The sequence below is a fragment of the Accipiter gentilis genome, chromosome 33, assembly GCF_929443795.1.
Source record: "Accipiter gentilis chromosome 33, bAccGen1.1, whole genome shotgun sequence".
Taxonomy (NCBI): domain Eukaryota; kingdom Metazoa; phylum Chordata; class Aves; order Accipitriformes; family Accipitridae; genus Astur; species Astur gentilis.
In genome coordinates, this window is record NC_064912.1 from 15,739,422 (window position 1) to 15,751,678 (window position 12,257).

Below are 12,257 nucleotides of genomic sequence, written 5' to 3' on the forward strand. Positions count from 1 at the left end.
CAAGGATGCAGCCAAGGAGAACAGTGGTGACAAATAAATTATTTCAGCTGCTAAAGATAAGAACCTGCTGGTGAAGATCCTCTGCACCAAATAACTGGGGAAAAATGTTTTGGGACAACTTTAATTATATGCCAAAATAGCAGTACTTGTGAAAACCAGATGGCACACTGGCTCACTCATGTTAATCCCCTTACTTCATTTCCCTGAACTGACAGAGTCTGGTCCATTTTTTATTTTTGCAAACTGGAGTTATGGGATCTAAGCCTGATGTCTCAACTGCAGTCATCAAGAAATCTGGAAAATTCTTGGATACACAATTTTGCAGGCCCAAAAGATTAATAAAGCCAAAATATCATTAAAAGACAAGCAACAGTCTCATTATGGCAGAAAACTCTCTGCTGAAGTCCCCATAGTGGCAGATTCCTCTGGATTTGAATCTTAATTTAAAACACTACTAATCAATATTTTTTCATCTCCTATGGAGAAAAAAATAATTTATAACTAAGGTGGCCGATGCTGCAGTTGCTGTAAATACCTTCTATGTATTCTTTAAAGCTTACTTTCTCATTTCATGACCTGTTCATTTTATATGATGGGCAAATTGTAGACGATGACAGCAGTAATATGGCTGAGATGTTATGCCCCCTTTAGTAAGTGTGATTGCTCAAGCCTTTGTAGTAATTGTTCTCATCCTCCTTCTTGCTATCTGTTTATCACACTACCATAAATGGGATTTTTCTTTTGAGGTTTTTCCATTAGAGCCACGTCAATCAATTCAGAAAAATGTAGGGTTGTAATAATGAACTAACTCAACACATCTATTATGTTGCATTTCTCAATTAATTACAGTATCTCAGGAATATGCTATTTTTGGAATATGATCTCCATGTATACATTTAACACTGTTCTTCACAGTAATGAAGTAATCCCATCACAAAATGTTCAACAGATGTCTTTACTTACTTAAGACAAGGTGTTTATACTGCATCTGAAAATAACGCATGCACTTGATAAAAACACAATCTTCTACAACACTGTTCAGGGACTACAAGAATGTTGTTTAAGTCTTCATAATATCTTTGTGAGTAAGCATATGGGAGACAATAATCAGTTCACTAACAGTTGAAGTAGCATCCTCTCTGGGTGAAACCATGGTCATATTATAGCATCTTAGTAAAAGAAAATCAGGAAATTAAGAAACCTGTAACCAACAGAAATGACACGGGATCTGGCATGGTATACAATGACTTCAGTTTTGTGTTTTGGTTTTTTTTTTTTAAATATCAAAGTTACTACTTTGAAAAATGGAAAACACCATGAAATCTAATCTCATTTCTAAGCACTTCACATTTTGTGTTCTACCTGAAACACATCCTGCAGAAGCAGTACCTTTTAATGTTGTGGATGGGTTTTGGTTCAGTTCTGGATGATTAAAAAAAAAAAAAAAAAAAAAGGCGGAAAAAAAAAGCGCAGCTCACACCACACTCACTGTAGTCTGACAGTATTCTCTGAAAGTCTTCTACCTAGTGTGATCAAGTGGAAGCTGATGCATTAATGCATTTCAGTAGTAATATTCCGTTGCAATTTAGTAGATTTCTTTTGTACTTATGGTTTCAGGATCTGCTTTATTTATTTATTTTTTTCCTGATCAACTAGAAGGTTGAGAAAGTTACGAAGATGGCACTCATAAGTATAAAGGTTAGGTACAACCGAAAGACTTAGTCTTTGTCCAAAGTCCTCCCTAGTATTTATGGGCAATTTCAGATATTCCTTAAAGTGCTCAGGTCACTTGTACCTGGGGCATCATCTGAATCATGAAAGGGCAATCCCTGCAACCCATGGCTGGATAGCCAGACCAGCTGGTGTTTGAAGACACAGACTTCTTAAAAAAAAGATCTCTTTCTACATTCTAGCCAAACTTGGCTGGAGTAGAATCATTACAGCCCCTGTAGTCTTCCTCTGGGAGGCTCTAAGAATGTTTTCAAAAGTCTACATTTCAAAAAAGCAGAACCTGTTGTCTTGATCCTTTATGTTACTTTGCTAACTCTCTACTCCATAAAACACAGCAGGGCGACGTGGCTAGGTCATCGTGAATTTCTTCTGATAGCTAAATGGGAAAGCCTATTGTTACATTGGGACAATACAGAAGATGGGATAATTCAGAAACTACACTAGCCCCTTCTCCTGACTGTACAGACATTGTCCATATCAGCTTAACTGTATTTGAACACAAACACAGCTGTGCTACAGCTCTATCAGGATAGCTCTTGGACTCATAAAAGCCATGAAACATACATTTCAATGTATTCACTCTGCCCTCAACTTTTACCGCTGTGCCTTAGAACCGTACCTTGTCTGTTCCTGGACTCCTAAGCACAACCATATTAACCAGCAAGCGAAGGCATTTAACTCTGAATTTGCTAGCATTTCTAAATTTAAAATCAGACCTAAGAGGTGTATAAATCTAATTCTAATTTCTTTTATGTAAATTCAAACCACATGGAGAAAACAAAAATCTGTCATTCTGTTTGTTTTGGGGCTTTATAACTGACACCATATTAAGTTATTTAAGTCCAATAAAATTTAACAGGAGTTATTCTTGTTCTTGCAACAGTGTTCACTGCAGAAGATACTTCCAGAAGTATGGTGAAGTCATTGTTTAATGTCTCCCCTGAGACTTCCAGCTATGTAATGTGATATTTTTTTCCTCTCTTCCAATGTTTATTATTGATGTAGAAGCATATTTACACCATAAAAGCAAAGCAGCTGGCTAGTGACCCTTGGGAATATACCCTTGTTAAGGAAGATTTTAGCCCCCTCCCAATAGTTTACTGCATTCAGGTTGATTTAGTATGCTGAAAAACAATCCCATTTGAAAGTAAGTTACTTTCTACTCACATACTCATTGTTTTCTAAAGCTCTGTCCCTCCTGGGAGAAAAGGAAAGGCAATATAAAAATCTTCTGGGACAATCATGTAGTAGTCAATGCAATCGCTTGCCCTAAGTTTTGCACTTTAAGTTTTTGAGTGAAGGAAAATGGAAGTGCAGGAACAAACCACAAAACGGTGTTTTCAGGGTACGCACATGATCTATGCCTTCTGTAGGAAAGCCTTCTATCCAAGGAATTAGAAATATTAATTGTTCTACATTACTTATGATTAAGATCTTACTAGAATATTACCTTTTAGGTTGCAATAGTATATGATGATTTTGCCTTTTAAAGTGTTCATATCTCTCTCCATTTAATTTTCAAAGGTTTTGGTAAGGGTTTTTCCTTTACCAGTTAAATTTTTCAGGTAGAGTAAGTCATCATCCAAGAAAGTACACTGATGGAAAATACTACACAATACAAAAATAATCAGTGATTTTTTTTTTAATTTTTCTTTTGGTAGAAGAATGAATTAAAGATATTTACTTGGCTTACAGGACTAAAATAGGCAAGCAAACCATAGCAATTACCTGGTTGAAAAAACTTAGCATTCGGTATAATCTACACCCCAGTTGGTGACTACCCATCAATGACTGCAAGAACCAGAGACTGCATCGGCAGATAAACTAGATCAAACCAACATGCTGCACACCTCTCAAAAAAGTGTATAAAATTATTTGTAAATGAGAATGCTCTCTCTAAAGGAGTTTAGCTAACTCCAAATGCTAGAAAGAGTCAATAAGCTATACTCTAGAAGATGTAAAGTCTTGTAAAAGGAAACTAAGAATTAAGGTTGCACAACACTGGCGAGATTTTCCTCTGGAAGTAGTTTCATAATTCCATTTTCTTGCCTAGAAAGCTGCCTTTCATTAAGTGGCCTGTCTTGAGTAGTGGACCCTTCTATTCCTTTTTCTTTTGTCTCATTGTCTCACCACTTATTTACATAAGTTGTCCCACAATTCTGTACTAATTATACAAAAGTCTGCAGCCCTTAGAAGACTTACCACATTCACACCTCATTGCAGAACACAACAGTCATTGGAAAAAAAACCTCTTTTACCTCATTTTCTCCACCTTTAAGTGAAACTAACTACCTTGCTGCTTCTTTTCTTTTACTTACTCTTAAAATTCCTGGAAGCCAATCCCCTCCTTTCTTCTGTCTTTATGAGCATCAGATTTGTTGTTTCTGCTTTTTTCAGGTGGGAGAGCTGTTCTCCTACTAGTCTTTCTGCTTCATGGTTTAACGGTTTAGTTCCTCGCTTGTTACATGCATGCTGGAGGGTGAAGAAGAAAGTACGGAACAGAAGTACTAAAATGGTGAAATGCTTTTACTAATCTAGATAACAAGACTTCAGTTTTTTTTTCTGGTTTGAAAACTATTAAGTACAGTTATTGCAACCAAGGCAAATAGAAAAAAATCACAACACAAATGTTGTCCTCTGTGACACGTCAAAGGGACATGGTTATTCTTAAAAATAAGGAAATAACAAACTGAAAACATTTCACCCAATATGTGGAGTTGGCAACTATAAAAGACACTACCACATGTAAATAACTTTTAAAAAGCAAGGCCTGAATGATGAAAATATGTCAGCTTCCTATTCTTGTGTTTGCACACTTAACAGATTTAAAGTGCTACAAGGAAAATGTATTAACTCCAAGAGGAAAGAAGCTTTGACTAAAATTAAACAAGGTAACAGAAATTAGTATTTCTCTTCAGTAGCATCTTGGTTGTAAAACTTAACAGTTTGATAATGATTCTTTCAGCAGACTTTAGACAATGATAACATAACCACCACAAATTGTCTTCCTTAGAATTTATAAGGAAGCACGGAGTGCTTTCCCCTAGCAATCAAACTGAATTTGAAATCTTAAAACTAAAATTTCCATCAGCAGCCCTATGCTCCTTTGTTAAGAGTACTTTAAAAAAACCCCAAACAACCAAATGCACAATTAAATATACTTTCCGTTTCCAGATAAGGTAAATCAGTCCCACCCAAAATTACTAGTTAAATAAAGTTTCTTCATGCTGCAGTAAATTAACTACTATTAATGGCACAATGGGAGTTACAAACAGATTGTTACTTCCTTGAGGTCAGTTCTCAACCCAGCTGAAAACAATCTAGGTTCACTTTGCATTGTTCTCAAAACAGACATATGGAAGGGAAAATCATAAGCACTGGGTCCTGATATCTGTAGATAATTATTCACGTGGTCTACACACACAAAAAAAGGAAAGTGTGACATGAGAGATACAACAGCATTGCTATTTACACTCTATTGACCACAAGCAAGAGACAGCTCCTGAAGTACAGCTCATGTCTTTTAGTTACCGGGAAAAGATAACACAAGAAGAATTTCAGTACAGCAACTTCTAGAGCAACAAGCTTTCACACACAGGGAAGAAGGAAGGGCAGAACATGGATGTTGTAAACCTCAATGACCTGTTAGATACTACAAGAAATGGGACCCAGTGTAGGTGAGAACCTGGCAGACAAGATTTACCTGTGAGATACGAAGGGATGGTCAAGATGAAAAACTGACCAGTGGTTTGCATGGATTTGATGGCTTGGATAGCAGAGGGTGCAACCGAGGAGCATGTGTTACACACACGGGGCAGCCATTGCCACGGAACTAGTAAACGCTATTCACCTGTACTGGGGTGGTGTGGAAAGAGTGAAGACTCTTTACCTTTTTTATCCTGTAAAATAACAAAGGCATGAGAAAAAGGTGTTTTCTTGAAAAACGTACCTCAGCTAGCAACCGGTAATACCAACCGTTAATAACACAAAAAAATGACCTTGTATTTGATGTGATTATTTACTACGTTTGCCTGCGTGACTATATCGTAAGAGATAGCTTGTCAAAAAGGGGAAAAGAGCAGCAGCTGGCTGCCAATCTTCAACTCAAACATTCGCTAAACTCATTGAATAAAAAAAACCCCAAAGCAAGCTCAGAAACTTTATCGCGCTGCCAGCCTCGCAGACTGAATTAAACACAACACGACGAGCAGGAAGGGGGGGTGGGGGTGGGTGGGTTAATTTACACCTCCGGGCTCCCTGGCTTTGTCATATACCTGCTATTTTCCTCGTTCGCTGACAAAAAGAATAGCTGCCGGGAACGTACAAGCTGAAGCAGCCGCACCCCAGCCTTCCTGGGCGTGCCTGGCGTGCCCCCTGCCAGCGGCAACAGCCGCCGCCGCCGCCGCCACCACAGCGGCAACGGCGGCGCCTCACAGGCCTAGGGGGCGCAGCGAGCGCGGGGACGCGGGAGAACGTCCCGCCACGGCGCGCACGCGCGCGGCCGTTAAAGCCGGCGCGGGGACGAGCGGTGACGCGTCCTCTCAAAGCTTGCACGCGCGCGGCCGTTAAAGCTCAGCGCAGGGACGCGGGACGACGTTCCTCTCCACTCCCCCCCACCCCCCCTCACCTCCCGCCTATGCGCGAGCTGCGGGCTCCTGCGCCCCGGCCTCGCGCGCCTGCCGCCCAATCAGCGGCTTGGCTGGAGGCGGTGCTAGCGGACGGCGGAGGGGGGGGGGGGGGGTGGGGAGGAGCGTTAGGGCGAACAGTGTTTGAGGCGGCTGCGGGCAGGTCCCGCGCTGGCGGCAGGGCAGTGTGTGTGTCTGTGTGTGTGCGCGCGGGGGGGTTGGGGGCTCGTCCTCCTCCTTCGGCGTCTGTGGAGAGCCGGCGGGCAAACCTGTATGGAAATGCCGCCCTGCCGCCCGTTCGTGACAGTTCCACACACATAACCCCCCCTCCCCATCCAGCAGCTTTCCTCCTCAGCTCCGTGAGAAGATGTTCGTTCCCCCCCCCACCCGCCCCCAGACACAGCCCCGTTGAGGTGTAGGTCAGGGGAAGGTGGGACGAGGCGCGGGGGGTGTGTGTGTGTGGGGGGGGAGCCCCGCGGTCTGTGGAGAGGCGTGAAGGGAGACGGGAGGTGAGCCAGCAGGCGCGGCGGCCGGGGCGGGGAGTGTGTCTGCCGGTTTTGAGGGAGGTGAGAGGGGAGCGAGGACGCGGGGCGGAGACGGTGAGGTAGGCGCCCGGGAGGGATGGCGGGTGAAGTGCGAGCCTGCTGCCAGGGGAGGGTTAAAACCGCGCTGGTGCTGAAGGAGGCGAGAAAAGTTCAGGCTGTCTTTCGGGGAGGGGGGGATGGGGAGGGGGAGCTGACAGGATTTTTGTTTGATCAACTTCGCGCCTAGGTGCTTTGTTTTTAACTTGCGTTTATCCTGGGTGTACTTCTTTTATAACTACTCGTATTCTTTCTTTTTAATGAGGGGGGGGGGGGAGGGAATCCCCCACGAAACTTTTCCCTTTACGGAAGGCGGGACTGAAACAACACCCGATGCATTGTTTAAATGTAAAACCTTCAGCGCTTTTTTGTTTGGTGGGTGGGTTTTGGTTGTGGGTTTTTTGGTTTGGTTTTTTTTTTTTTTTTTTTCGGTACGGTTTTATTGCCGCCGCTGCTGCTGTTGTGATAGCGCTTTGCCTCTTGTGTTTACAGCTTCTGTAAGGGAGAGAGGCTCCGAGGAAGAACCAGGATCCCTGGGCTGCATAAACACGGAAAGCAGGAGTCCATCTAAGCAAAGCTGGAAGGATTTCACCTTGTTGCTGTTTGTTTCGGGAGGTTTTCCCTCCCCCCGCTCCGGACACTAACCAGCTGAGGGTTTGTTTCGTTGCTGCGTCCGTAGCTGGCCAGAAGAAAAGAGCTTTACGTGTTAGAGGTGATTTTTGTCGTGGTCTCCCTGCAAGAAAGAGACCAGCACCAATCTTCGAGGAGGAGGGAGATATGATCAACTGAGGTTTTCCCTACCTCCGGCTGAACGTGAGAGTTCAAGTGACACTGCCGCTGGCCTGTGGCTGACTGACTGCACAACGAGCTGGAATCACAGCCAGAGCTGCTCAATTTACCTGCTCGAGGACCCTTCAAACCCTTCTATTGACGGTAGAGATTTGTATCCAAAAGAAAATCGGATTAATATAAACTATGCAGAGCTTTGCGGGGATATCTGGAGACTACCCTGTCTGCATGGCTAATCTTGAAATTGTCTGAAATAAATCCTTAGCGCAAGGAATAGCGAGACACTTTCAATTAGGTTTTTTTTTTTTCCTCGAGCTTTTTTTTTCCCCCCTTCTACGAGAATTTAACACTTCCATCGCAAGGTTTTTAGAGCAGAATGGGACACATGCTGGAAAACTCACCACGCTTCACAAAAATCACAGGGGTAACAGTTTCCATCATCGTTGCGGTATGAAAGGTACTCTTTGGATTGTCTTGGGTTGTCTGCTGGTGGCTAAGATGGATCAGTCTTTCTCTGTTTCTGTTAGCGATGTGCTGAAGGATCCGGATTTACTGAAATACTGACGCCAATAAACTTACTCCCTCTCTGTTGAAGGCATTGGATGTGACAGTGCAGAGAAACATGTGTTTCACATTTCTGACTGGTTGTTTTGGTGCAATCAATACCTCCACAAGAAACATTGACTTAGGTGGCGATTATCATACCGGGAGGCACGCGGAGGGCTCCTTTCGGGTTGCATGCAAAGTGAGCACAAATCAAAGAGTCCGCCGTTCCTGTGAAGTGGGGGCTTCAGTCCCCCCCAAACTCCTGGGCAAAGGCAGCGGGCGATGTTCCCAATCCACCACAGAGAGCCCGGCCTCGGGGTGCGGAATGAGCAATGACCAAAGCGCTGTCAGGAGTGGCAGGCAGTCGGATCGGATGGGGATCAGTGAGGCAATAACGGTTGAAAGAAGGGTGGATCGCGAAATTATTGCCCGAAGGAATAGCAGGCGAGGCGGAATGATGATAAAGTTAAACTTCTGTTTCATCTTCTGTCGGGGATGGTGGGCGTTTCTGTTGCTTCAGCTCCACATGTTGCAAGCACTGGCACAAGGTAGGGCTAGAGACATTTTTGTTTATAGAAATGCTGCATCTGCCTTCTAAGAGGAAGGGAATCTCGCTCGGGTACAGAGAAACCCTTTTACTTTACCCTTACCAGAGGTAAACTGCAGAATTCGCACTGATTTCGTGTAGGAATGGTCGTTTCTTACACACAATCGTTTCTTTATGGAACAGGGATTTGCAAACTGTACCTACATGTTTCTCTCCCTTTCTCATCCTATCCTTCCCCTATCCCAACCTCCCACAGAGAATCAAAAGCCCTATGGGGACCCCACCTGCTTTTTTTATTTACTTAAATACGTCCGTACATTTCTGTTCTTTTAGGCAGCAAAAGAGTTAACTGCTGCTTGTGTGTGTGTGTTTAAAAACACTGTGCACTGAGATAAGTTATTAGGAGAAGGGGAGTCATAAATCCGCCGACTAGAACTAAATCAGGCATGTAAATGCAATTCTTTAAACATATGAGTACTATTCTGTGTGAACCTCCGTTCGAGCATTGTTCATTTCTTTTGGATTGCCAAGTAACATTTAGCTGAGACAAAAACTGCAATTGATTCGTATCTGAGCGTTTCCACATCAGAGATCCTTGCAGTCAAATGAGTCACTTGTAAACGAAGGGTCAGAGTCGACCAATAGACTTTAAATATCAAGTGTCAGTCACTTTGCATGTAAATTCCCTTCTCAAAAAATTGCCAAATGTAGCTTAATTCTTAATAATCCTTTGACAGAGTAAACAATAAATGGCAGGCAGAAGCATTACAGTTGGCTGCGCCAAATAACAGGCTGAACAAACGCAGCTTTCACTTTCTTTGCTGGATTGAGTTTTATTGCTGTGTGCATTGTCTGGCTGAAGTGGTATGTGTTGGACAATGCAGAACTGTATCGTGTGGGACGATGAGTTAGTTATTAAAAGCGGAAGTTAATACTCTATGAAGGGGAATGGTCTTTGTGTTTTAGTTCTTTGTTTTCAAGTATTTCACAGGGAACAACGGTGCCTTCAATTTTAATAACTGGATGGGCTTGTGTGTTGAGGAAGAGGGGTTATAAGCCAAGTCTGCTGTAGTTTGTCAGCTCAGGGTTTACTACTGTATCCTCAGAAAGTTTGGAGCCGCAGGATACAGAAGAGTTTTAATCAGGTGTTTAATAATGGACTCCACCCTCATAAACCTTTTTCAGTGCTTTGTTTATGCTGTCATTGCTATTCCCAAACTACTTATGCTGAGGCCTGCAAGCCCTAACAGGGTATTGTTATTCTGAAACAAGACATACCTGAAATAATTCCCTCTGCCAGTTAGAATTCCCATAACTTTTTTTCTTTTGTTAGTTGTTGTTGATAGATGCCAACATGATGCTTTATTTTGGAAGACAAATGCTGATGATTCTTGCTGTTTAGATTAAAAACGCAAAGATTTTTCATATAAGGCAGTTTTAAGTGCCAGTGATTCAGGAATCAATTTAGATGCCATGTAAAACAGTTTTCTGTGGTTAGTAGTAAACTAGCCGTAAAAAGTGAATGGAAACTTTTGTTTACCACATAGTATAGAAAAATTTTTCAATAGCATATTTCAGACTGCTAAGCATTTGCAGTAGTATCAGTTTTAGGTAATATATATTGCAGGGGATTATGTAGTGTTTACAAACTATCCTAAAGTCCTAACACCAAGTTACTTTTACCCATAAGTATTTAAGAGGGGGAGGGGTAGCGAAGAAAATAAGATACATTATTTCTGAGAAATATTGGTGCAGATAAAGGCATAGAGTTTAGAAGACATTAAGCAATGAAACATAAAACAATTATATAATGCAGAAACAAAATAAGTTTTTATTTTTATATAATGCAGAAAATGCAAATTACAGTTAGTCCTCTAAAAATTCTTCAATACATAAACCAGCATGGAGGTCTTAATGCAGAGTGCTTCTATTAGGTTTTCACAAAATTTGTATTCATTTATAACTTACGATTCTTTTGCACTCTGAATTCTAATGGATTCTAATACATTCATAATTTCCATGCAAAAATTTACCTTAGAGAGAAGATGACAGTTTTTTATAAAAGTCCTTGATTAAAATGGAAATTCTGCTACAGCCCACAGAAAGTTTTTAATGGAATGATGTGGTCATACGCATGAGAGAATTACATGACTCCAGTCTTTTTATGTGATAAAAAAATGAACATTCTAAATATATGGGCCATGGCTATTTTGAATGAATCATAATACTATGCTATAACCAGCTGATGTTTCTATAATAACTATTTCAGCATTGAAGAAATATTTCAGGCATCCTGAAATGCAGGTTCTTAGTTCATAGGAAACAGATTAGATAAAGTCGTTGAGATTAAGTATTTCATGCTGTAAGGTGAATGGAAGAAAAGGTTTTCAACTGCCAACAGGTTGGTTGAGTATTCTCTAGACTTGAATGATCATCCATGTAAAAGCAGAACTAGAGGCGGACTGTAGATAAAACAACTTGTAAATTCATTTTGTACTTAGCTTTTCTGTCTTCTGGTAGTTGTGGTATGTAATTAGATATAACAATTTATTTGATTTCTTTTTCCTCTTCAAAGTGAATTTAATTCTTATGAAACATACAGTGGTTTATTGTACTGAATAATAAAGTATTTTCTTTGAACCTTAGTATTGTTAGTGCAGACCTTCTCGTTAATGGGAGCAGTTTTTCTGGGTGGAAGAAACATAGAGATGACAAAGGTTGTGGCCTGTCCTACGAATGTAGCCTAGAGTGGTATTCCAGCTTCTATAATGGCTGCAGATCTGCATAAATGCCATTCAGACTATGTCTGTGTCTCACCCGGCTTGCTACATTGGCCCATCTGTGAATGGGAAGCTTGTCAGAAAAATTAACCTGTAAGAGTCTGAAAACTGTTGCACATTTCTTTGTTTACTCAGTTCTTCATGCCTGCTAGCCTCTGCCATGATGCCTCTTTTCATGGCATTTTTGTTAAATTTGAGTATTAGGTGCTAGTTAGCCTCAAGTCATTGTGTGTCATCAAATAGTGATGAGATGCTAATTGATAATCGCTATAATTATCAAATTAGAATTTGCAAGGTGATGGTAGAAGTGAATCATTTCGACACAGTAACTACTGAGAAGAATGTTATCCTGCAGTGACCTCTAGCTCAGTGGTCTAGCATGCCTGGGCATAGTCCTGTTGAATACATAGGGCTTGTTGCAGGATTGGAATTTATTAGTTAGGTGAGAGATTAACAAACACTGTTGTCTACTGAGGTACAAAATGTTTACTAAAATACCAGAATATTTGTATGGAAATAGAAAAATTCTGCTTATTTAAACAGGCTGGAAGTTGCTAGAGGCTACTCCACATGCATCTTAATGGATTTCAGTACCTTCCCAATGTCTTACTTTTGTTGAAGAGTGAAACAATACTTAGAAAATATACTTCTTCAGATT

The 12,257-nt window shown here is 41.3% G+C and overlaps 1 protein-coding gene across 3 annotated transcripts in view; it reads left to right on the forward strand.

The window, feature by feature from the left end:
* Positions 1 to 7,101: 7,101 nt before the first annotated feature.
* The window catches only part of SDK1 (sidekick cell adhesion molecule 1), a 416,540-nt gene continuing 411,384 nt past the window's right edge, over positions 7,102 to 12,257 (forward strand). For all 3 annotated transcript variants that reach the window (XR_007504567.1, XM_049791764.1, XM_049791765.1), the window contains exons 1-2: positions 7,102 to 7,127; positions 7,430 to 8,820. Coding sequence is in view for 2 of the 3 variants with exons in the window: in XM_049791764.1 (XP_049647721.1) it covers positions 8,349 to 8,820 (472 nt within the window). In the remaining variant the exon portion in view is untranslated. The remainder of the gene's footprint in view (positions 7,128 to 7,429; positions 8,821 to 12,257) is intronic.